Below are 25,806 nucleotides of genomic sequence, written 5' to 3'. Positions count from 1 at the left end.
ACAAAAATGCGGAAGTCTTGACATGCTTCAGTGGGAATTGGACAACTTAACTAGTGTAGCAGAAAATTCCAGAAAAAAAAAGGCAGTAAGTATAAACACTTTGTAAGATTAGGTTTCAATAACTAAAACCCACTGAATGCAAATAACTGACATTTCGTATATCTACTTTTTACTTTTTGCTCCCTTAGAACCAACCTTTTAAAATCAGCTTTCAGTAACTTCTTTGACATATATAGGTAGGTGTAGGGAAATCTACTATAAATTATTTTGGTGAGATTCCATGTATTAACCTACAAATGTGGCTCGCCATAGGATTTGAATGGGTAGTCACTATAAAGTGTTGTTTCTGTGAAAAATAGCCTCATCATCCAAAATAATTCCTTCACAAGAGGTTCTTTCCAAAGATACAAGGATAAAACTGAAAACTCTTGAGTCAAAAGGAAAGTGAAATGCTTTCTCCCACAAAGCTTATCACTAGCCTGTGTCAAGCAGAGTTGTTATGTAGTCCTGTACAACTGTGTTCTTCATTTATGATGCCTGGTGACCTGAAAAACAAAGTAAATTCTTCTATTTTTCCTGGCGTCTATTAATGGAAATGTTTCTCAAAACGTTATTGTTTACACTTTGGTTGTAGCTATAAAATAATAAATGGTAAAAACTTACTTTTTGAGATACCTGCATTCAGCTTCTTCAGTACAGTGTTTAATCACAGAATCATCAAGGTTGAGAGAGATCTTCAAGATCATCTAATCCAACCATCAACCCAGCACCACTGTAATGACCCCTAAACGTTACCCCCAAGTGCTGCATTCAGACACTTCTTGAACACTTCCAGAGTCAATAACTCCACCACCTCCTTGGACAACTTATTCCAATGCCTAAGAACCTTTCAGTGATTTTTTTTTTCTGATATCTAATCTGAACCTCCCCTGGTGCAATATAAGGCCATTTCCTCTTGTCTTTCCGCTTGAGACAAGGAGAAGGGGCTGACCCCCACCTCACTAAAACCTCCGTTCAGGTGGTTATAAAGAGCCATAAGGTTCCCCCTGAGCCTCCTTTTCTCCAAACTAAACAACCAGAGTTCCTTCAGCCACTCCTCTTAGGACTTATTTTTTAGGCCCTTTACAGGCTTCATTACCCTTCTATGGTCATGCTTTGAAGATATTTTATGTATTAATGTAATAAAAATCGTGCAGTGATGCATTGTAAATTCTGAAAATATTCTTTCATTACTAAAGTGCAGTACTTTATTTTAGCACTAATAGTTGATATGAAATCTGCAATACTTCTTCTTGTACTAGATCTCTTTTGGTCCTGGATGACATTTGGGATTCCTGGGTACTGAAAGCATTCGATAATCAGTGTCAGGTTCTTATCACCAGCAGGGACAGGAGCGTAACAGATGCTGTGACTGGTAAGGAACAGTTTCCTCTTCTGCACCACAGATTTTGTGTGTATGTGTGTATACAATTTGTTCTTGTGAACTTTTAAAAGAATCTATTAGAATCTCTGTTGATCAACTTTTGGCAAAGTTTTAGAATTCTGTTCTGTAAGACTTTATGCTCTTTGTGAAATAAGTGTTATTTATATGTTTTTCTGAAATTTAAATGTTTGCTTTAAAGAGTGCAGTGATTCTCAACAGGATAAATTAACTGCCGTGACAATGGTGCTGTAAACTGATTACTCTATTGAGTAGTCACTACCCATAATGCATTTGTCATTATTAGATTATAGTCTTTTTTTTGTCTGTCTGATGCAGACTAATTCTGATGAGTAGAATTCATACTCTTCTTAGTGCTAAGCCTATAAAATACTATACAAAAAATCATGAACCAGGTTCTTTGCTCAAGACTTGGAAAGTGCCTTCAATTTCCATAGGATTTTTTACATTCTTTTAACTTTTTCCATGTTTCTGAATCTAGGCAATAAATTTGAGGTTCATGTCGAGAGTGGACTAGCACATGAGAAAGGACTGGAGATTTTATCCCTGTTTGTGAATATGAAAATATCAGAACTGCCAGAACAAGCTAACTCTCTTGTAAGAGAATGCAAAGGTATACTAGTTGCTCTTCAACATATCACTTACCACTGAAAGTATTTTTTCTTCTAGATGTAGACTTAGAGGAGGGACCGTCCTTTAATATTGTATACCTTAAGTGAAACACAAGTGCTTGTCAAATGTTTTTGGGTTTTTTTTTAAGCAAAATAGAATTGTCCCATGTTGATTTTCAAGCAGTTTTCTTCAGTGTATTTTCCTGGTGCGCTACAACTGCACTTAAATTTCATGAATTTGCAGATGTCTGCATGGATTACATGTTTTGTTTGTCCTCCACACCTCAAGAATTTAATCAATGCGTTGGGAAAATTACCTGATTTACTCAGTGACTTGATGATCAACTATCGGCTTGTGTTGCTTGAAAAGCTCTAATATTGATTTAATCTTTTCCTTCAGGTTCTCCTCTTGTGATATCCTTGATAGGTGCATTATTACGAGACTTCCCTAGTCGTTGGGAATACTATCTCAGACAGCTGCAGAATAAGCAGTTTAAAAGAATAAGAAAATCTTCATCTTATGATTACGAAGCCCTTGATGAAGCAATGTCCATAAGTGTTGAGCAACTAAATGACAATTGCAAAGACTACTATAAAGACCTCTCTATTCTCCCTAAAGATGTTAAAGTACCGACTAAGGTAATAACAGCAGAAATCTTGTCATTTTTAGTGAGATACAAACAACAACTTTAAAGCATTCATAAAATTTACAGTTTTCATGTGCAACTTATGCTGTGTGTAACTTGATAGTAATTGCTAGATTAGGTAGATTTGGTCCATTATTATTGTATCATGACTTTTATTGTTAGTAGTGAAACTAAAAAAAGCATAACTGAATAAATGTATTCATAATGTTTAATTTAACGTGCATTCTGCATATAGCTCTTTAAGTAGGTTTAAAATGTTAAAGTGTTAAGTGAAATGTGTCTTCTTTAAGAAAAAGATATGATTGCCATAAATCAGCACAAATAGGCAAAAGACAGGATAACTTGTAGTATTTGTCCTGTGGTTTGGTATGAAAGAATTGGTGACTTATTGATTACCATTTGTAATATGTCTATATTTCTTAGTATGCATTTTTTTTGTCAGTTAATTGGTAGCCTTTTATGATAGTCACATAAGTCATATTATGACTTAGTTCTCATTCTTTTCTCTGTTATTTTAATATTTTTTAGGTTCTCTGTATTCTTTGGGATATGGAAACTGAAGAAGTTGAAGATATACTGCAGGAATTTGTTAACAAATCACTCTTGTTCTGTGATCGTAACGGGAAGTCATTCCATTATTATCTACATGATCTTCAACTTGACTTTCTCACAGAGAAGAATCGCAACCAACTTCAGGTAGCATAATGATGAATCTGCTTAGTTTTAACTTTTCAAAGCTGGGCGTTCTTCAGAAAATATTGCCTTGTTAAATGGTATCCCAAGTAGTTTCATAGAATAGTCCACGATGCAGTTTAACTTAATGCTGATTAATTAAAAATACTTATTTTCAACTTGAAACTGTGGAAAGATTTCATGATGGTTCCGTTTGGACCTAGGAGACTAAACTGAGAGAAGACTCCATATCCATTATTTCTCTATCAGATGTTTCCAGCAAGAGATGTAATGTAACACTGTTGATTCCAAAGGCATCAAGAGCCTACCAGAATAGGAGGTTCCTTCTTTAATGCAGAGAAGTGCTTTTTTACTTCCTTTTTTTTTTTCAGTTAGGGCAATGCCTGCAGGGAGAAGGCGTATAAGTTGGGCCCAAAAAATTTCACTTCTGAAGGACAAGGCAGAAGAAGTAGACATGAAGAAAAAGCAAGTTTTTAGACTTGCTTTAGAGTGACATATGTAAGAGTCCTTTTTTATTGGCTACCCACATTTAATATGAAGAGAGATTTGATAGCTATTAGCAGTCTGAGAAGGAAGGTTAACAGCTTTCTTTTCTACCGTTTAATATCCAGAGAATGTTTCTGGAGAAATCTTAAGGATTAAATTAGGTAGGGTGTACAATTTGGAAAGGTAAGCTTTTTTTATTTAATTTCTTGAGATGTTGTGATTGAGAAATTATATTATTATTCCTCAATGCTATTTCAAATATAATCTTAATAATACTTATAATTCCTCAATACTGAAACTATCCCATACCTTGGTATAGATTTAACTGAAACTGTGTTTTTCTTCACATTGCAGGAGCTACATAAAAACATAGTAAATCAGTACAAGAAATATTACAAACTGAAGACGCCTGTTCCATCCCAAGAGGACTGCATGTACTGGTATAACTTCCTAGCGTATCACATGGCTGGTGCCAACATGCAGGAGGTGAGTTCTGTCAAGTGGCCTCTGTTTCCCTTTTTAACCCACTCTTACCTCTGCTTTTCCCTCCAGGCCTTTTTCCCCACTTGAACCTCTTTTCCCTCAGGCCTTTGTGCATCTAGATAAACACTCGGCATAGAATCTTTAGGAGGTCCACTGATAATCACTGTCCATTATAAAAACTGTTTTATTTCTACCTTTTGTATCTTGTCTTTTCAACCAGTTTTTGAGAAGATTTCTTATTTTATATCTTAATTGTTCGTATTTTCCTTTTCCTTTTTTAAGAAGCTTTGATAAGAAATCTTCTCTAAACCTTTTTGAAAGCCCAGACCTGCTTTATTGTTTGACAGTACAAGTAAATTGATTTAGTTAGAGAATTCTATCAATTAGTTACCTTTTTCTTCAGAAGTCTTATTAGTTTTTTTCCTCTTACTTTATAGAGATTTACCTGTAAAAATTCATTATCTGATTTTAATAGCAAAAAAAAAAAAGCATCAGGAGGTAGGTGGGCAAATCTCTTGTTCCCAGGATTGCCTTGGCACCTTTAGAAATTTTTTGTCATTTCACCACCTACTGTACTTTAGATATTCAGCTAGAATAAGTTGCAAATCATGTAGAAGGGTTAATAATTCAGAAGTTTCACTTGAATTTGAGTTTCCAATGCATTGAATAGCATTTGATACTGGTTGCTAATTGCTTTATTTCACATGTACTCAAACCTTTTCAGCTGAACTTCTTTGAGATGATTCATCTGACTCATCATATAATATACCGTGTGGATTTATATTTTATAAGAACCTTCATAATTATTGTGGGCTACAAATCTTGTTTTTCTGGATCATATTTATTTAATTATCTTAGTTTCTTTAACTTCAATATGCTTTGAAAAATGGTGGTTTTTTTAGCAGTCTTTCTACATTTTGTAGAATTAGCTTCTCAGAGTTCTTTAGCCTGGCTCATTATGACTGCATGCTTCCTAGAGTTTGCATTCTGTGTATCACTTATTTCTCATTTAGGCATGATTTCTATTTGTTGGGAGGCTAGTAAAGCTAGGAGGTATTATTTTCCTTTGTTTAACCATGATAATATTTTAATCCTTGTGGTATTTACTGTCTTTAAATTGGTATATACTTAGAACCTGTGCAGTGTTGTCTCTAAGCCGCTTTTCTGATCCCAGCAAGTATGTTTTTTTAAAAGAAAGGCTTTTTTTCAGTACATTAATAGCAAGAGGAGGTCTGAAGGAAACATTGGTCCAATACTTGTTGGAGATGGTCGTCTAACTAATAAGGATAAAGTGTAAGCATTCAATGTGGGGTTTTTGCCTCAATCTTTAATAATATTGACAGACTTCGGGCTGCTCAGCCCCCTGGGCTGGAGGAACGTGAGTCTGGAAACAGTGATTTCTCATTTGTGGACACTGAAGTTGTAAGTGACCAGCTGTATCAGCTGAATGTTCACAAGTCTGATCTGATACAATCAAGAGCACCGAAGGAACAAAAGGATATTATGGCAGGACTCCTCCCCATCATCTACCAATGGTTTTAGGAGTCTGGGGAGGTCCCTGTCTGAGGGGCAACCTTGCTGCTCTCTACAGCTTCCTGAGCAGGGGAAGTGGAGAGGGAGGTGCTGAGCTCTTACTCTCTGGTACCCAGTGATAGGAACCGAGGGAATGGTGCAAAGCTGCGCCCAGGGAGGTTTAGACTGGACATTAGTAAGCATTTCTTTACCAAGAGGGTGGTCAAACACTGGAACAGGCTTTCTAGAGAGGTAGTCAATGCGCCAAGCCTGTCAGTGTTTATGTCATTTGGACAATGCCCTTAATAACATACTTTAGCTACTGGTCAGGCAGTTACACTAGATGATCATAGTAAGTCCTTACCAACTGAAATTTCTATTCAATTCTAATAATTCTTTTTGCAGTTTCAGATCGCCTTTTTAAGTAGTCTTCTCATTTTTAAGTGAAATGCAACTATAACTGATTTTTTGCTTTTATTCAAATTCAGCTTCTCTTAGGAAGATCAACAATCACTATTAGCAATGATCTTTGCTAGACTAGACTAGAAGAAGCTTTTTCAGAGTTGTATCTTAAACCAGGTCTTGTGTGCTACAGGTCAAGAATTGCTTTGTACTCCCATCCCTTCTCTGAGTAGGTGTATCAAAAAGCAGCCCTTTGCATTAAAATAACAAGCTTAGCCTTCTTTAACCCAGAATTTTCATACCCGATTAAATAAGATGCAGGAAACAGGAAATTGCTGAAGTTTTCAACTAGAGACAGTTATACCAAAACATATTAAATACCTAATGTAGTTCCTGTCCTTTTCTTTTTCCCCCAAGTAGACTCTGTTGTGAAACTTACGCTCTGAACTTAAATTTATTATTTCTTGTAGGAGCTCCGTGATCTTATGTTTTCTTTAGATTGGATTAAAGCTAAAACAGAATTAGTAGGGCCTGCTCATCTGATTCATGAATATGTAGAATATAGTTCAATCCTGGATCAAAAGGTATGATACTGAAAGGTAAATGATCAGTCTGCTCCAAATATATTTTTCTGTTTTGTAATTGCATTTGGTTGGATATATGTATATATGGCAGGTGTACAGAAAGCTTAAAAAACTGAAGCACAAAACCAATACTAAATTAAACTTTAACTTGGAGAAGATAAAAATGAAGGAAACCTAGTTTTCAGTTTCAGTTTTAACTTCAGTGTGTAAGTGATTGGCTGTGGAACTCAGTAACCAAAGGGATCAATACCTAATGGTGGGTACATAAGATACTCTGCTTTTGAGGAGGTGTGGAATTATGTTAACCACTTGGAACAGTCTTTGTGATATCTCACGCTGACTGCTTATTGAATAAATCACGGTTGCCAATATTTTTTATTTGAAAAATGAGGAGATTATGCTTTCCTGAGTAGGATAATGAAATGTTTTAGTCTATTGTATGTACTTGCTAATAGAACTAAATAGAAAAATAGAGCTAAATGCTTCTATAAGAGTATTAAATGTGTAGAAATTTAAAAAAGCAAAGGGCACTTAGGAAATAAATACTAAGATAAATCTATGTTATCAAATATTATCTGCTTTGTACATAGGATAGCACAGTACGTGAGAACTTCCAGGAATTTCTCTCTTTAAATGGGCATCTTCTTGGACGGCAGCCATTTCCTGACATTATACAGCTGGGACTTTGCCAACCAGAAACATCAGAGGTATATCAACAAGCCAAGCTACATGCTCAAAGAGAAACAGGAACATTTTATTTGGAGTGGATGTAAGTAGATGCAGTCCATCTGCTGATATGCTGATCCCTTGATCCAAGGAAATCATTTAATATACAAATAAATACAACATATGGCTAATAAAAGCACCTTTGTAACAACTGATATGGGTTTTTTTCTGGGGAAATTAGTAATAATTACACAGAAATAAATGGAGAAATATATTTATATCTGGATTCAGAAAGGAGAGCATTTGTACTAACTTGCAAAGTTTTTGAAAGTAGCGAGGTGGGAAATACTTTGTAATCTCTATGCAATCTGGAAATTTCCCCTATTTAAATAATTCTTTACTGTTATTGTGGTTTTAGAAATTGTTTAAGGAAAAAATATACATATCTAAACATTTTCCCAGCTTTGTCTGATAGTCATCTGACCATATAACTCTCTTAGTGACCATATAACTCTCTTTGGCATTCCTCTTCTGATATTTGTAGTACTTGGTGGTTACAAAACAGAACGTCAAGCGATTATAGTAATAGCTGAGCAGGTTAGTCTCCTCTTTGAATATTTGGTTATTTCATTTAGCACAGCTAGCAGAATTCTAAGAAAACTACTTGGAAGGTGCACAGTTCAGAAGAGTCCATCCCCAGTCAGTTCAAGGTTTTTGCCTTGGATATGGGAAACATGCTGAAGAACATGACTGAAATCAACAGAACAGAGATAGATGTTTTGGTCATCACCAAAAGTCATCTTGTTACAGTGACAGCTTTCTGTTTTAAGACCTAGCTAAACAGGATGATTGTGATACAAACCTCTGAGTGAGTGTTGGAATTTATTTTTCCCTTATTACTTCAGAATGAAAGCTGAGAGGTAAGATAGAGTGGGTTGGTTGGTTGTGATAAAGCTTTTCTGCTCAATATGTGTGGAAAAGCGTGAATCTTTTTAGAGAGGATTTTGAATAGTACAAAGGTACTAGAAATCCTACTAATCTAAATCAATTATCTCACCTTGTAGAAATAAAAAATCCTTGAAAAACCTCTACCGTCTAGTTGTTCGTCCACACAGAGATGCAGTTTACCATGCCTGCTTTTCTAAGGATAGACAAAGGATAGCATCATGTGGAGCAGATAAAACACTTCAGGTAAGATACCCATGCATGAGTGAAAAGAGATGCTGTGTACTATATTGATAACCTTTGTTAGCAGTCCTGTTGCATTTTTTTTTTTTGGATGTTATGTGATAGTATTTGGATCTGGACAATTACTGGAGGCAAATGATTGAAAAGGATATATTATTGCATAAACATCAAGTTGCATGTTTAGAAGAGTAAGCATTTTCTTCTAGTTCAAAAGCCAAAAGGTGTGATTTAAGGGTTTATACCCTTACTGCTTTAATGCATAAATGTGAGATGCCTTTTAATGATGTGGGAAAACTCACAGCCTAAGTAATGCACCCCAGCTTATTTAATATTTGCTTGCAAAAAGTATTTTTTCCAGTCACAGTAGACCTTCTACACTACTGAGAAGCAGTAAGATATTTTAATTACATCTTTACTGTTTATATGAGATGATAATGGACATTATGCCTCTTTGATGCTTAATTAATAAAATGTCTTATGCAAAAGTAATATATCTGTGGAGAAAACCCCTGAAGTTGAGGACAGTATTAGATTGGAAACAGGCCTATAGTGCTTAGAAAGCAGATTAGAGGAGACAGAGGGGAAAGTGACTAATATAAATTTGCCAGCAGTCTGCCTGCAGGGGAGTCAGCCAGCTCTCAAGAGAACTAGCAATCAGCCAGCCAGTAACCTGGTAAAGTATCCCTATTCCAGACAGCTAAAGGTAAGGGAAAAGAACAACTTCTCTGCAAACCTTTGGTATTGTTTTGGGTGCTTGAGAAGTTGAGTACTAAAGCAGTAATATCACTGGTGCTTAGTTGCTGTTCATTTGGCTATTTAGTGTGTTTTTATTGGGTTTTTTTAATTTATTTTATTTGTTTATTTTATTTGCTGGCTTCTACAGTATTATGATCATGGCATCCTCTTAAGGAGATGCCTGGTGAATGTACTCATGCTGTGCTGAAGTTGCTGTGCTGAAGTTACTGTGCTGGGCTTCTGTACTAAATTATTGACACTGCAGATTGCTTATTTTTATCTTCATTTTCTACCCAAAAAACCCCTGTGGATTGTGATTGCATTTAAACTAAACTTTTATTGAAGAAGTAATAGGAAAATTAGCAGTGGTCCTTTTTCATTGTTTCACTTCGAACTTATTCATGTTTTTTCTAATCATGGCCTAAGCTTTTCAGTTTTCAAAGCTACTTAAGAAAATGATTGCTAGAGTAAGAGCAGATATTCTGTAGAACTTACGGTGAATTTCCTGTTACTTCAGTATTTATGTTCTTATTTGAACTAATACCAACAGTTTCATTGTCATTGACATACCCATTCAATAAAAAATTAAAGGAAAAAACCAGGGATTTCACAATTGCAGTATCCTGAACAGTGCTGTAAAGAACACCTTGTGATTTATTTTAATAATTAAAAATATTTAACCTAAGATGGAAAGGGAGATGTGATTTTCCCCCTGCCTGTCCCACATTGTAAATCCCAGAATTTGGGGAAATTGATTAGTATGTGACACTTTTCCCCAGTTGTTCTTTCATTTCCTTTGTCTAGCACAAGACAGAAACTTTGAGCCCAAGTGTCATTCTGTACAATTTTTCCTTACTTATTTTTGGGTTTTGTTCCTCAAATTGTCAATTGGTTATGAAATTCATACTTTCCACAGAAGAACATCACATACATATAAAACTGGGATTTTTAGTTTTAAGAATAATTTAGATTTTCTTAGTAGATAGTGTTTTGCAGTTACTGTTTGGAAATACTGTGAAAGGACCTGGCTCTGGGCTTAAAGAGTGAGGGTAGAACAGAAATATTTTTTAGTATCAGTTTTCACTATTTCTCTCCCTAACAATTTTTATCATCCTTGCAAAATTGAAACTCAAATTAAATAGTTTTATAGTTATGTTACTGTAACATAAACATGAAAATATGAATGAAAATATGAATGCTTTCAAAAGTAAACCAATTTTTGAAGAGTTTACATAAAAGAGCCATTTGAGATAAAAACACCTTATATTTGTGCTTTAAAATTATATGCAAGTTATAAGGTTTTATTATTTCTTGTTATAGGTGTTTAAAGCAGAAAGTGGAGAGAGACTCCTGGAGATAAATGCCCACGATGATGAAATACTTTGTTGCGCTTTCTCTGCAGATGGTGAATTTGTAGCAACCTGTTCAAGTGATAAAAAAGTGAAGGTAAGGGAATGAGATGTAGGCAATTCTTTTCATCAAGCCAATAATTCTAATTTCTGTTAAACCAATTCAGACAGAGCAGATTCTTAAGACTAAAGGTGTTTGTTTTAAACTGTCTTAAATCTTACATGGATAATTCAGTACTTGACAAACAGATAAGTCCCACTTGTTACTTATGCAAAATACGCTTAATGTTACCATCTTACTTGTAGCTACTATCACTTATTTTACTTGTATTATGGGATGATTCTTTTTAACTAGAACGTAATGTTTGAGACCAGTCTTACTCATAAGAAATCTATCCATAATTGGTTTTTTAATGTTTTTTCTGTTACCTGTGAAATATTTGGGATTTTTAATTCCTCATTATTGTAGCCAAATCTTGTTGAAATTCCAGTATTTATCAAATTACAATCTGAATTATGACCTTTCCCCTCATAACTTCTTGTTTCTTTTTGCAAATATATATTTTTCCCTTTATCTTCAAAACATCTTTGAGGTGTTATTAAGAATGTTTCAGGACTTTATTTCTACATAGTTTCCAAATTTTTTAAAACTAATTACTTTAAATATATTTAAAAGTCTTTTTCATCCTTCAATTCTGTCTAGATCTGGAACTCAAGAACAGGCCAGTGTTGGCGTGTATACGAAGAACACTCAGAGCAGGTCAATTGCTGCCAGTTCAATAACAGAAGGGGTCAGTATCTCCTAGCCACCTGCTCAAATGACACTTTCATCAAAGTAAGTGGAAAAGGTTGAGATTATTCTCATGCTACTTGTCATAACAGGATAATTATTAGTGTATAAATATATCCAAATGCTGTAAATTAATGGTTTTTTTTTTTAATGAACCTGGTAGAAGAGAGATGGCAACTGATTCAGAGTACCAATTACAGCTCTGTAGTCAGATTTCAAAAAGGCAGAATAGGAGCATTTATACTCAGCAAAGGAGAATGGGCAAGTCCTCTGTTGGTAGGGTATGAAGGTGAGGGCTTTGGCAAGACAGAGGGTGGAATGGGAATGGGAGTGAAATACCTAATTAAAAACAGCATAAGAAAAAGTGAAGGCAGAACTTTAGGTTGGGAAACATTAATAATGTAAAAAACTGGATGCTGAAAGAGGGGGAAAAATGTGTTATGTAAGTGTAGCAGGGGCATTTTTTTATTAAATTTTTTGGGCATAGTAGAGAGATGAACATGGAAGACAGCAAAATAATAATCAGTACAGAGGTTTGTCAGATTAACTGTTGGCCTTCAGTGTCCAGATTGGGAGGCAGTATGTATACACAGAAAGAGCAGAAGCTGGGCAATTTAAGTCTGTATCTGATGGAAAGGGGAAACCAGAAGAATCACGAAGATCTAGACACTGGCAAATAAGGAGTGCAATTTTACCGTACAAATAGGCAAATAATTTCATTAGCTGGCACCAGAGATGCCCTGGCAGTATATTCTTGCCTTTGAGACAATGCATGTACTTAGCTTATTCTGCGGTGTATGATTCAAGGAGCCAGCTCTGTAAAACCCTCTGCTGGGATTGCTTTTCTGCCCATTTGGTTCATTGTAGTGACACTGTTACCTAGTCCCAGAGCAAGAGAATTGTGGGAAGTAGATGGCAAGGAGTGAGATTTTTGGGTAGGGGGAGAGACAACCATCACTTCCAGCTGTAACGTGCAGTTGTGAAGTGTCATCTGAAGAGTTCTTGCAAAAGCTTGTGTCTGTGTCAAATGGAGGACAAATACAGTTACGATCTGACGTCAAGGTGGAAAGAAGAGGCTTTTGTGCTGATCTGAATGTCTCAGGAGATACATTTACTGTCTGAGTCTGCCACCTTGTAACAGGTAGATTTAGAAGGCACTTGTTTAGAATTACCATTTTTGTAACATTGATGTGGTTAAAAATTTAGACAGTTTGACACTTTCATGAGTAATGAATAACAGATTTGAAATATGTACAGTAATTTTCAGAGAACACTGTACAAGTGACTGTTCTTGTTTTGAGCTCTCTCTTGAATGCTTAATTGAATTTTTTTTTTGTGGGCTATAGACTTGGAAATCAGTGCATGTGAGAAGGGTGGGGAGGAGAAGCCCTAAACAAAAAAACTCATATGAAATGTTTTTTTTTAACTTTGTTAGTATGGATGTGACAAGTATGATTTTCATACTGTTCAAGATTAACTCCAGAGATTTCATTTTTGTTAATATGCATAAGCTATGTAATTCTGAACTTCAAAGTTGAAAAGAGTCAAGACAAAGCTTTGTGCTCAGTCTGGAGAACAGGAGACCAAGGGGAGATCTCACTGCAGTCTGTAGCTTCCTTGTGAGGGGAAGAGGAGGGGCAGGCACTGAACTCTATGGTGACCAGTGACAGGACCCAAGGGAATGACCTAAAGCTATGTCATGGGAGGTTTAGGTTGGATATTAGAAAGAGGTTCTTCACCCAGAGAGTGGTTGGGCACTGGAACAGGCTCCCCAGGGAAGTGGTCAGAGCACCAAACCTGACAGAGTTTAAGAAGTGTTTGGATGATACTCTTGGGCACATGGTGTGACTCTTGGGGATGGTCCTGTGCAGGGCTAAGGGCTGGACTTGATGATCTTTGTGGGTCTCTTCCAACTCAGCATATTTTGTGACTTCGCACTGTTCAAGGGCCTTGTCTGCACTGTACAGTGCAGTTTTAACTAGATCTATTTAATTCTGATGTTAATAGTTTTCGTGCATGTTAGCAGATGGAGGTGAGTTGTGGGGTAATCTGGGGTACAGCATTCAATCCATGAGCATGTGGGTAAAACTAAAAAAAAAAAAGAAATTGATGTTTTGATTGCCAGCATAGGATTTTGAGAAGAGCATGAATGATCTGTCTTTAAGTAATCCATTCATATGATGATATTTATATGTTTATTTCTCTTGCAGCTTTGGGATGTGAATGAAAAGTATTGTAGAAATACGATGATAGGTCATGAAAATTCTGTCAATCACTGTAGATTTTCACCAAATGATGAATATGTTGCTAGCTGCTCAACAGATGGAACAGTAAAGGTACACAGTGTAATTTTAAATCAACTGTTTGTTTTGATGATGGATGGGGTTATTTTTGTATGAAATGCAAAGAAAATTTTGTGTCTGCATGATAAGCTTTAATGAATCAAAGTTGGTCCTATTTGTAATGCAGGATTTTTAAATGGCTAGTCCAGTACCAGGAAAAGAAAGTTGGCTACCTGTAGTTGTGAAGAAATAATACATAGCCTCATTTTGAATATTTTTCCCTCTAATGCACTTTATTAAGAAAGCTTGAGGTGAGAGTGAAAATTATTTAAATAGAAATAGTAGTAAGTTTTCAGGTTAAGTGAAAATTCTCTCATCTCTGAAAATGATCAGGAGGCATAAAAATTAAAAGCAATTTCTATGTACTGTTTTCATGTATGCACTAGAAGAGAACTGAGAGTCTTATGTGTTTTTCTGAGCATGTATTATTTTTATTGCCTTTGGTTGCAACAGAACTATGCTGTTTCAGAATTGGAGTTCTTAAAACACTGTTATGTTTCTGTGTAGTTGCTAAATCAGGAAAGGAGGATTGCTGTAGCTGTTGTTCAAAAGGAAAAGTGTAGTGAAGGGGTCAGAAATATTCAGTAGATTTTTGGCAGGTTCTCCAATGAAATTAAGGTGCAAAGCTAGATGTGTACCAGATTTCTCATGGTGAGTGGACTGTTTGTAGAGTTGCAGGGCAAGTATTATTTTTGGGTTTAGTCTTTTGTTAAGTAGAAGTTGAGACAGCATTGTACCTGGAATGATATGACAGAAGAACCCAAGGACAGGGTTCTGCTACAGCATAATCTTGGGGGTTTTGCGTTTTGTTTTTTATTTTCTTCTTCTTTTTTTGTCTAAACCATTTGGACTTATGAATATTCTAATGCTACTTATTGACTGGGCAAAGTAGCAAGGGGCTTTTCATATATGGTGTTCCCTGCCCCTCTCTTTCCCTAGAAATGATTGTGTGTTAGGGTCTCCCCTGTTGAATTCTGTACCTACATCAGTGAAAAGATGTAGGTACAGAAAAGATATTAATTTCTTTCCTGTTTATCGCAGCTTTGGGCAGCATGCTCAGGAAATGAACTGAAAAGTATTGAGATAAAAGATTTCTTCAAAAATGCAGATGAGCAACCAGATGATGTGGACGTCTTAGTAAAATGTTGCTCTTGGTCCAGAAATGGTGACATGATTTTGGTAGTAGCCAAAAATAAGCTTTTGGTAAGTACCTCACTTTAATAATTATTTGGAGGTAGTATATTACAGTTACTGATGAAATTCCAAGCTATTAAGATGTTTCAGATAAAAGATGGGTGATTTCAAGTGTGTGTAAAAATATGTCGGCAGCAAATTTGTGACTGAGAGAAATACTTCCTAAATTCAAGAATGTACACTGTTACGCATATAAGCTATTTGTCTATAGCGAAGTCATTCAAACTCGGTGCCAACTATTTTACTGTGTGTTCACAGCTTTTTGATACTGAAACATGTGATTTGGTAACGGAAGTCATCATCAGTCATCACAGTACAATCCAATACTGCGACTTTTGTCCTGGTGATGAGTTAGTAGCAGTTGCCTTGTCTCACTGTTCTGTTGAGGTAAGCAATTGTCTTTGCTGCAGTATACCAGGAAAGGCTACTTGTAATTTAAAATGTTACATTTGTCTCGGTAGTTTTTTGTATGCAGAGATATAACAAATGTAGGTACTTTAGCAGGCTTTCGATGTGCTTGATTCTTTAATTTTCACTTGCTTCTGAAATGTAAAATATCAGCTGGGAAATAGTGTTTTAAAGTTACATGTTCATTCTGGACAATGGAACTTATATAGAAAGACAAGTATACTAAATGTATCTAAAGTTACTGTTGTCACTCTCAGGAGTATTGTTTAACTCAAACCAAACCAAACCAAACCCTCTCTCCTTCTATATGCTGGTACAGACTGTGGCAACTCAATAAGAAGGAAGGAAACATCTAGAATAACTTTGGGACTAGCAAGGCTAGAGTAAGTCTAGCCTTGTTTGAGGTTGGTTTGAGGTGATCGTTGCTGTTTGGGTTTTTTTTGGTTTTGCAATCTACATGGTCAAGTTGAACTTCTGGTTTTTTATACTGTTCTTTTTTTCTTTTGTTTTGTTTTACCCCCTTGTCTTTTAAAATTACAACGGTCAAAGAGGCTGCGGATTCAATTTTCCTGACCATTGAAATGTGATAAGTAGGCACAGTTCTTGTTACGCCTGACTTGAGAATGAGAATTAAGAAAATACTAGAAGACATAGTAATTAAGTGTACTTGCACTTAATTAATAAATTAATAAATGCAATCTAAATCCGTGTAAGTCCTTCTTCTGTATTTTTATTGTAGTTGTGGAATATTAAATCTCTGTCAAAAGTGGCATATTGCAGGGGACACATGAGCTGGGTTCACTGTGTGGCATTTTCACCGGATGGATCTTTATTTCTGACATCATCTGATGACCAGACAATACGCGTAAGACAACTTTTTTCTGTTTAGAAAAATGTTAATTTTATATATATATTTAAGTATTTGTATTAAAATAATTTACATATACAGTAAAACGAGCTGGCTTTTTTACTTATTTACTGTTTATATAAATTTCTTCTATGTCTACATGATTTTTTTAAATCTCATGGCTCTTCAAGAGCAATTATGACCTTCTGTTTCGTTTTACATTTTATCTGAATTAGGAATTGTGAAGTTTTTTGAGTATCCTAGCAGACTTGATATTAGTTTCATTGTTAGATATATTTGCATGTTAGTATTTAGGATAGGTTTCTTTAATTGTAATGTTTCACTAAAACCCTGGGAAAGTAGAACTATAGTTTACCAAGGCAACTTTCCCTTTCTCTCAAATAACCACATACATTTTTGAAATTTCGAAAGCAGTTAAGTATAGAAATATGTATTTAACATTTTTTGTAATTGGATTTTAATGCTGCTCTTTGGATTAGAAAACTTTGGACGTTATAGCTCTGACTCTAAACACAGAGGAGTCTTACAGTCAGCCTGGAAAAAAAAGTTCTGTTTCCTCTGTTGGAATCACTATAGTAATTGCACAACCTTCTCTAGTATCAAAAATAGCAGAAGCATGATTTTCACTGTTTTAAAAAAATCAGTGTTACATCCAAGGTTATAAGCCTTTGGTTTACAAGTACTCTTACTCAGCACATTTTGTATCTTATTCTTTAATAAAGCTAATGAAATGCTTTGTTCTTCAACAGATCTGGGAAACAAAGAAGGTGTGCAAGTCTTCTGATGATGTGCTGAAAAGTGAACTAGATGTTGTATTTCACAATGGTGAAGTGATGATTTTAGCCATTTATAATCAGAAGCACTTACAAGTAAGCTGTATTTCTCAATATGTTAGTACATTTGAACGTTACCTGCAAATCTCGCGAGGAAACAAGGAAGCATTGAAAGAACTGCTTGTTCATGTGTTTCAGCAGTTGAATCTCTAGCAGATGACTCAATGTTTGATAAGATCTTTATATCTAGAAACTCTGCCTAGTTTATTAAGTGAAAAATGGGAGTTTTAGGGGAAATTTCTACACCAGTGTCGAAACTGAAACCAGATGCAGAGAAACAAAACTCATCTCCCTTCATGACCAGGGATGCTGTGGGCCCTCCAAGTGGCTTAGATGTGCACAGCAATGTGTAATGTGTGCAGCACCTATAGGCCACGTGTAGCATCTATAGACCAGGCGTTACACAGCATGTGTATGTAACACATCAGAACCCCTGTGTAACAGCTGAACGTCTCAAATTGGGGCATTGAAAGGTGTGAGCCCAGGACTGCCTATAGCCTCAGATTTGTGCTGAAGAAAATAGTAACAGTGAGTACACTCCTATTACTGTGGGCCTCCCCACACCAAGTGCTAAGTACACCAACATCCAAAATATATTTTTCCATTCCACGATAGCAAGTGCATGCACATCATCCTTTTTAAAACCATGACTCTCTAATATATCAAATAAAGTCAGTTTATAGGATTTTCATCTGCTGCAACGGAGGGCTGAGAGAAATCACAGCAAATGGAGTTACACCTGCTTATGTGTGGGAACAATTTAGGACATTTGATACTTTTTCATCTTCCTGAATTGTAACATCTGTAGCAACTACTGTGTAATAGTGTAGTCTGGCTCTCATTTGAATTAGTAGACCTTATCTATATGTTTATAAATAGTGTATTTCTGTTCTAACTTTACTTGAACCATTTCCTAGAGAAAGATGGTGCTTAGATTCTCTGCCCAAAATACAATATTCTGACAACCTGTAGACAGCAGTCATGAGAGAAGTCTGCAGTGTAGAAAGGCAATAGATTTTTTCATCCTTGCACAAGGAGAAAAATTGACTGAAAAGACAGATTACATGTGTACTCTCATTTAACAGTGTACCTGTTAAATCTGTACATCTCTCAAAGCTTTTCTTTCAACCTTTTGTAATTTATTGTCTCTCAGAACTGGACTCCTACTCACCCTTTGATGTGCAATACATTCATTTTTAAACACTTCACACTGATAGCTTTTTGAACTCTGTTTTTAAATTATTGTATACTAAAGATTCCCTCCCCCTGCCTCCTTCCAGGAAATTGATTTGAGGGCAATACTGAGTTGAGATTTGGTGTATTGTATGTGCTAGTAAGTTTAAAGTCATGCTTAGACGATGCACTTAAAGTATTTTATGCTCCATTTGACATGGGCTTTAAATCTGGCTGGTAAGGTAAATTTGAGCATGAAGCTTGCTGTATGGCTTTTGGAACTTGGGAGTAGCATTTTAAGTTACTGTTTCCTGTAGTCAGACAAACTTTAAAAAGCCTTTTAATACTGAGATGAGTTTCTTTCTACAAACTTGTCCTGTTCGGAGAACATTGTGTGGAAATAGTTATGCTGACCTTCAAGGCTTATGAAAGTTTATGGTTTCATGGTTTATGAAGTTTTATAAACTTCATGGTTTATGAAAGTAACTGATTCTTATAATTTAAAGTTTGTAACTTTGTACACTGTTCCTTTTGGCATTCTTAGCTCTGTATTGTAATTTATTTAAGTTTAAATTTTAAAATATTGTAATAATTAGCTTCCTATCTTACAGCTTATCAATGGAAATACAGACAATGTTATTATGCAGACAGCAGCCCAAGAATCCCCCATTTCCTGCTGTTGCTTAAGCAAAGATCTTAAATTTGCAGCTTTTGGACAGGAAAGTGGAACAATAAAGGTATTAAATCTTAAATTTGATTTTTAAAATAGTAGGAAAACACTCTTCTTGGTGCTTTTTAAATAAATGTAATTTGAATGACTTTGTACAATAATATTCTTCAACATAGTAATTCAAAGCTAATAACTAATCTAATAGGACTTCTTAGTTGTTCTAATCCAATGACTGAGAATCATGTATTTTCAATCTCACATTATTTAAAAGAGAATTTGCATATTTGTGTTTTCCTCAAGTATATAAAATAGGTACAGCTATTGCATTCTTCCTTTTAAAGGTACTACAGTTGTCAGATGGGAAAGTTCTGAAGTCCTGGGAGGCCTACAGGACATCTGTGCAGCATTGTCAATTCACATCTGATTGTCAGACTCTCATTTCAAGTGCTCACGATTCAGTTCTACAGGTTTGAAAGATATTTAAAAAGATCATGTTGTAACTTACTGAAAGTAAAGAGCTTTTATACTATATATAATGTAAACTCAGTAAATGATTAGTCTATTCTGTATTGCTCCATGTTGGGGGAAGAGACTGTAAAAACTGTAGCTTTTATTTATAACTTATGTGATAGTGAATATTAGATTTTCTGTTTTTACTGCTGTGGATGATAAAAAAGCACCAACTGCTTTGAGAAGAGTAAAAGGAACATTAATTGTCAAACAAGACAACTCAGCAGTTCTGAAGTGAGGGTTTGGGAAGTGACCCAGAGCTGACTGTATGTGGTAGGTCTGTCAGTGGGCTTGTTTATACTCTCTTAGGGAATGAGGTAAAAAGGTCTGTCTCAGAGTGGGCTTGTGTGCTCACCTAGTCCCATAGAGTGCTGAATACAGATAATTCTAGAAATAGGGTGACTGCACTAATGTAGTCTCAAATTAGTAACCTCTGCCTCTCAGCAAGGTAGATTGGCTCTGGAGACGCATTCTGGTGTGTTTATGTAAGCATTTTAGCTCACCTCAGGGATGCACTTTTGAAGTGAACATCCTTGTCATTTTATGCTTACTGTGCTTTAGTTTGCACTGCAGATCAGCTGCAGCGTGCTGACAGGATTCCTAAACTGGAGCACATGCTCTGGCTACTAATGAGCATTCACTCCACACAACAAAACTTGAGTTTCTCCAAAACACATATGAGTGCTGGTCCTCAGCTTTAGAATCCTGTCAATTTTAGCATGGGAAGCTTTTCTGCAGGGTCCTCAGCTCCCTCTTGTGGGCAGCGCCTCAGTTAAACCTCCAGGACTGTCACCTGAACACAGATGCTTTCTATTCACTCTTTGCAGCAGGAAACCTATAAAATTTAAAACTATTAAATTATTGTAATTTAAAATAAATTGATGCCTAATAGCTTCTGTAAAAAAAAAATTACACTCATTTTTAAATGAATAGTTGAATTAAAAATAGAAGTGTCATTTTGCTATAAAAATGCGAAGCAAAATGGCATTTCATTAAAAATGCCCATTAAACATATAAAAGAAAATTAACTCAAGTGTGCAAAATATGAGGTCTGCCAGGCAAAATAAGTCTATTTGTTGCAATAATCAAAGGTTTAAACCCCCAAACTTGTCAGGTGCTTATAAGTTATTGGTTTGCCTTTTCTTATCAAATTACCAGTGAATTTTAAGTAACAAATTCACTTTGAAAATCAGATAATATGTGTTTTATAGGGACTGTCTTATAGCTTGTCTAATAAATTCTGTGGCATGTCTCTACTATGGATCTCTTCAATATCTAACATTTTAATTAATTGCCACCACTGTAAGAACTTTTTGTTAGTCATGTGACATAAAAATCGACTGGTTAGTTCATTCTTCTTAACTTATGTTTGCTGTTACAAATTTTTTAAGAAGTATTTAATTTTTATAACTAGGTATGGAATTGGGAGTTGAGCGAACATGTGTTTCTAAGAGGGCACATGGAAGCAATCAAGGATTTTAGACTTCTGGAAAATTCAAAACTTCTCTCTTGGTCATTTGATGGAACTGTTAAGGTAAGTAAAGGGAACTGACAAATCACATCAAATATGTTTTACTTTCTCTTGTAACATTTGGTATTTCCTGCACTTTGTGTGGATTTTATTGATTTGATCATGAAGTGTAAACTGACTTTTAAGACAAAGTTTTGAATTTTTTTTTTAGTAAGGTTTACACTGTTGTTGTATTTTAACTATACCAGTAAGTATAATAAAGTGTTGATCATATTAGATCTAGCTAGTTGAGTTTAGTTTCTTACATATTATTGTATACGATGCAAATGTTTTTAACCTTTTTACTGTGCTACAAAATTAACCCATTTTTCCTGTATATTTGATTAGGTTTGGAATATCACAACTGGAAACCTAGAAAAAGATTTTGCTTGTCATGGAGGTGCTGTGCTTTCCTGTGCTGTTTCACCTGATGGTAGTAAATTTTCATCTACTTCTGCTGACAAAACTGCAAAGGTTGGTTACCTTCTATACAAAGATAAAAGCGATGCCTTATTTGTCCTGAAATGTAATCTATATTTCTTATTTTGAGGTAGCTAGTGATTATTCAAGTTATCCTGTTGTATTTCTAGTATTAAATTTCCTGTATCCATCAACATGTTTCTAAAGCTGTTACAGTCATTCGCAATTGATCTTGGCTGTAACTTGAAGCTGTACTAGTGGCTTCTGTACAAATAAAATGCATGTTTAATGCACAATTTGTGCAGAACACTTTGTTTATTTCTCTGTATTGATTTGTTGATAGCCTGACATTCTTAATTTGTAAAGTTAAGAAAAATTTCCGAAACTTCCAGGAAAGTGCTGTCGGTAGGTTCTGGTATTCCTGTTCTGAAGTCAGGTGTACAAAGTAGTGCACTGGGGCTGCCCCATTATATTCTTAAAGCACTCCATTAGATTTTTAAAATATAACTTTAAATTGATTGATAAATCCTGTTTCTATGAACAGCTTTAAACTTTCTTGTGAACAAATCAGTTTCATTAAAAAATATGTTCTAAGGAAAGATATATTACTTGCAGTTGTTCAGTAATTTGTAGCAAGCACATTCTTCTGTGATTCAGATAATAAAAAGAAAACTAGATGAGAGTATAATACATTTACATAAATGCACACGTATGCATATAAATGAAAAGTCTTATGTACATTTGAATGCTAATGCCTTTTAGAAAGAGGTCCTAATTGGTTTTGAACTTGTCTTTTTCACTCCTCTTTAATGTTTTCCATTTAGATATGGAGCTTTGAAAGCTCTGCTGTTCTTCATGAGCTGAAAGGTCATGAAGCCTGTGTGCGGTGCTGTACTTTCTCTCCTAACAACAAATTATTGGCCACTGGAGATGACAAAGGAGAAATAAGGGTACTGCTCTAATCTTGATGTTTATTTTATAATTCAGTTGAAATTCAGCTTGCAGATAGAAGAGTTCTTATAGTTTGTGTTCTGCATGTCTAATTCGTTAGCATTGTGGTGAACTTTGGAGGTTGAAAATAGCAAAGTTTGTCATGTGAGGCAGTAATTTGTAACCATATTGATAGATTTATGTTCCATGAATGATAAGGAACCAATTTACATGATTCAGTAATTATTCTACTGTGAATTGCATGAGTGATTAAATCTTCCAAATATGATACAGTTCTAAGAGAAGAATTCTTTTTTTGAATATTTTGTCACTTCAAGGACGATGCATATTTACAAGAGATCTTTTTAATACAGAAAAATACATTTTCAGATATCCTTATTTTAGTTTTTTTTTCCTGTAAAGTTTATTTATTTGCATAATCTTCCTTCTCGTTTAGATTTGGGACGTTTTAGCAGGTGCATTACTTCACTTCTGCTCCCCAGTTACTGTAGACGAAGGAGAACCAACTCACGGGGGTTGGGTAACAGACCTCTCATTTTCTTCTGATAGTAAAATGCTTGTGTCATCTGGAGGCTATCTTAAGGTAAGCCTTGAAATAATAAATATCCTAACATACCAAATTAAAGGGCAACACTCTGTAAATTCTAAAGGAAAATGAAGACTAAATCAAAGAAACAAATCTGAAATGTTTTACTGAACACAGAGCTGCTTCAGTTTCACTTCTTTCCTTCTCATATCTGCAAGTCCCCTGAAAAGGTCTCTTAAAAATTCAAGCTTGTTTTTAAACTCTCTCATTGGTTCAGGCATCTACCAGGCATATGTCTTCTGGGAAGGGGAAGAGTTGGCCTTTCTTTCAGTCTGTGAATGGTTCCTTGTAATTGTGAATTTCTCATGAGCTTTTGTGTTGTTGTTTTTCCCCTCATGTAATAGCCAATACCAATTATTAGAAACTCTATGTGTATGTGAAGTGAGAGGGGGTGAAGTTCTCCATCTCTCACACCTCAGAGTGATAGAGTTTGGTTGATTGTTCATCCGTGTCTAGCTGTTGGACATGCTATGAGACTAGTTCTTTGAGGTCAGTCAGTAATCATTTAACAAAGGTTTGAAAATTCAGCAAAGTTGAATTTTCTAACTTAGCTTTGAAAACATCTTCTGCTGTTCATTTCATATTAGAGAACAAGACATACTTTCTGTTTCCAGCTTCCTCCCCATTTTACCTTGTGGTTACACAGTATGGTGTTGTGATACTTCTTGAAGTGTAGAATTGTTTAGGACTTCTGGAACGGTGCTCTGTCTTTCTTCTATGGCATCTGTTCTGGGTATCCAGCCATCTCAATGACCGTGGGGTGGACTTGCTCCAGTTCTCAGTGTTTTTCTTATGCTCAGTTGGGGCTAAACACACATTAACCGAACTGCTGGCTACTACCTTTTGAACCTAGTAGTATACACTTAGATTGTTACCTACCTTGTATTCCACTCGTCCAGTCCTTATCTCTCCAGTTTGGCTATAGGGACACTGTGGAAAACCATGCTGTAGGCTTAGCTAAAGTCGAGGTTATTCACACCCACTGCTCTTTCCATGCTGTTTGGAGAGCCGCCATTATTGTCAGCAGAAGTCAAATGGGGTGGTTCAGCATGATTTACCTTTGTGCTAGTTGTTCAAATGACTTGAAATAGCTTCCAGAAAACTTCAGCCATAATAATTCCAGACACTAGATTGAAGATTACTGGCCTGTAGTTCTCAGCAACATCTTTACTCTTTGTGAAAGTGGGTATGACATTTGTCTTTTTCCAGTCATGGGACTATATTCAATCATCATGTCTTCTCAAAGTATTGTATTTCTACTTCTCTTTCAAGATCTCCAGATGGCTGTGTATAATGTGCATGAAAACACACACAGAGCCATTTTGTAGGGAGATGCCAGGCAGTGAAAGTCTAGAACATTTCAGAAGTCTGGTCCCCTAAAAACTGGACTGAGTGGTACTGTAGAGTTATGTGGACAATAACTTTAAACAAGTGAGTCATCTTAGTCCTAAATTAAGTGTATCCAGCTGTGAACTGTTAAACTTGCTGTGTGAGTGGTACCCCCAGCACAGCACCTGATCATTTATTCACCAACAGAGGTTCAGGAGCTAAGGTCCATTTTTTGTTTGGTTGGTTTTATCTTTCTGTTTTTGGGGCTCTTGATCAAATAGCAGACACTTTAGCGACAGTGTTTTTAATGAGAACATTATAGCTGTGTAGTTGCGAATCTGTATTATGCACACAACTGTAATGCTACATATTTCATGAGATGAGTAAGCTAAAAAGTAGTACTACCATCTGTTTTTCTAGATGATCAAAGCTGAAGGTAATCTGTTGCGATATTTTGCTGCTGCACTCAAAATCTGCAAGAACAGAGGGTAGACTTCTTATCGGCACAACTGAGTAACAGCTTTGCGCTGGATTGCTTTTAGGTCAATTTTGCACTGGTCTGTAGTTTTCCTGAGAAATGTGAAATTCCAGACTACAGTAAACTGATGGTTGAAGGTTTCTCAGTTTCTTTGCTATTAGGACTTACTGCATATTCTAAAAAATAATAATTAGAAACTGTAATCTCACTGAAAAAGAATTTGGTCCTACTAACAAAACTGTTATTATTTTTTATAGTGGTGGAATGTAACTACTGGAGAATCCTTACAAACCTTCTACACAAATGGAACAAACCTCAAGTCAATACATGTGTCTCCTAATTTCAAAGTGTATGTGACTGTTGATAATCTTGGTATTCTTTATATATTACAGAAATTCTGATCAATGTGCCGAACACTGCAAGGATAACTAATTTTTTATCTGAAACAAAATTCTTCTAGACGTTTGTCTGACTCTTCTTAAGCTGTGAATTACAGTTCATTGTTGTATTCATGTTTTCATGTATATTTATGTACATTTATTTATGTTTTTTCAAATGAACTTGCATTTAATCTTGCTTTTAATAAGTGTTATTATTATCCTTAAATCTTGATTTGCATTTTAAGTATGTTGCTTCCAATTTGTAAGGAAATTATATTAAGATTTATTCAAATTAGTTGAAATTAATAACAGTGAAAAAATAATAAGAGTATAATACTTTGAAATTATTTGATATATTATTTGATATATTTGAAATTATTTGGTATAATTATTTGAAATTATATATTGTGCTGAGGCTGATGGCTAAATATTCTTTAGTCACGAACACAACTGTATGAGGTGGAAACCCATTTTTTTTTACTGTGATGCAAGGATTTTCACTTAGAATGGAATAGAAAGAAGGGGGGGCATTCTTCACTTGAAATATGAAACCAGCCATCTTGGTGC

The 25,806-nt window shown here is 35.3% G+C and overlaps 1 protein-coding gene across 6 annotated transcripts in view; it reads left to right on the top strand.

The window, feature by feature from the left end:
• The window catches only part of APAF1 (apoptotic peptidase activating factor 1), a 33,128-nt gene extending 7,547 nt beyond the window's left edge, over positions 1-25,581 (top strand). For 2 of the 6 annotated variants that reach the window (XM_027899047.1, XM_027899045.1), the window contains 22 exons: positions 1,302-1,414; positions 1,923-2,054; positions 2,453-2,691; positions 3,228-3,395; positions 4,233-4,364; positions 6,746-6,859; positions 7,450-7,628; positions 8,590-8,716; positions 10,769-10,894; positions 11,501-11,632; positions 13,798-13,923; positions 14,971-15,132; positions 15,382-15,510; positions 16,271-16,396; positions 17,149-17,268; positions 19,017-19,142; positions 19,417-19,542; positions 21,000-21,119; positions 21,444-21,569; positions 22,340-22,465; positions 22,903-23,049; positions 25,117-25,581. In XM_027899047.1, coding sequence (XP_027754848.1) covers positions 1,302-1,414; positions 1,923-2,054; positions 2,453-2,691; positions 3,228-3,395; positions 4,233-4,364; positions 6,746-6,859; positions 7,450-7,628; positions 8,590-8,716; positions 10,769-10,894; positions 11,501-11,632; positions 13,798-13,923; positions 14,971-15,132; positions 15,382-15,510; positions 16,271-16,396; positions 17,149-17,268; positions 19,017-19,142; positions 19,417-19,542; positions 21,000-21,119; positions 21,444-21,569; positions 22,340-22,465; positions 22,903-23,049; positions 25,117-25,260 — 3,040 coding nt within the window. In that variant the 3' untranslated portion in view covers positions 25,261-25,581. Of the gene's footprint in view, positions 1-1,301; positions 1,415-1,922; positions 2,055-2,452; positions 2,692-3,227; positions 3,396-4,232; positions 4,365-6,745; positions 6,875-7,449; positions 7,629-8,589; positions 8,717-9,199; positions 9,315-10,768; positions 10,895-11,500; positions 11,633-13,797; positions 13,924-14,970; positions 15,133-15,381; positions 15,511-16,270; positions 16,397-17,148; positions 17,269-19,016; positions 19,143-19,416; positions 19,543-20,999; positions 21,120-21,443; positions 21,570-22,339; positions 22,466-22,902; positions 23,050-25,116 lie in introns of those variants that run through there. The other 4 variants (XM_027899046.1, XM_027899049.1, XM_027899050.1 and 1 more) reach the window with 4 other exon arrangements.
• The last annotated feature ends 225 nt before the right edge of the window (positions 25,582-25,806 follow it).

This window comes from Empidonax traillii, unplaced genomic scaffold (genome assembly GCF_003031625.1).
Source record: "Empidonax traillii isolate 1590-97213 ecotype Southwest subspecies unplaced genomic scaffold, ASM303162v1 scaffold634:size670481, whole genome shotgun sequence".
Lineage (NCBI taxonomy): Eukaryota > Metazoa > Chordata > Aves > Passeriformes > Tyrannidae > Empidonax > Empidonax traillii.
Note: the sequence above shows the minus strand (reverse complement) of the source record. Positions and strands in the feature narration are given on the sequence as shown.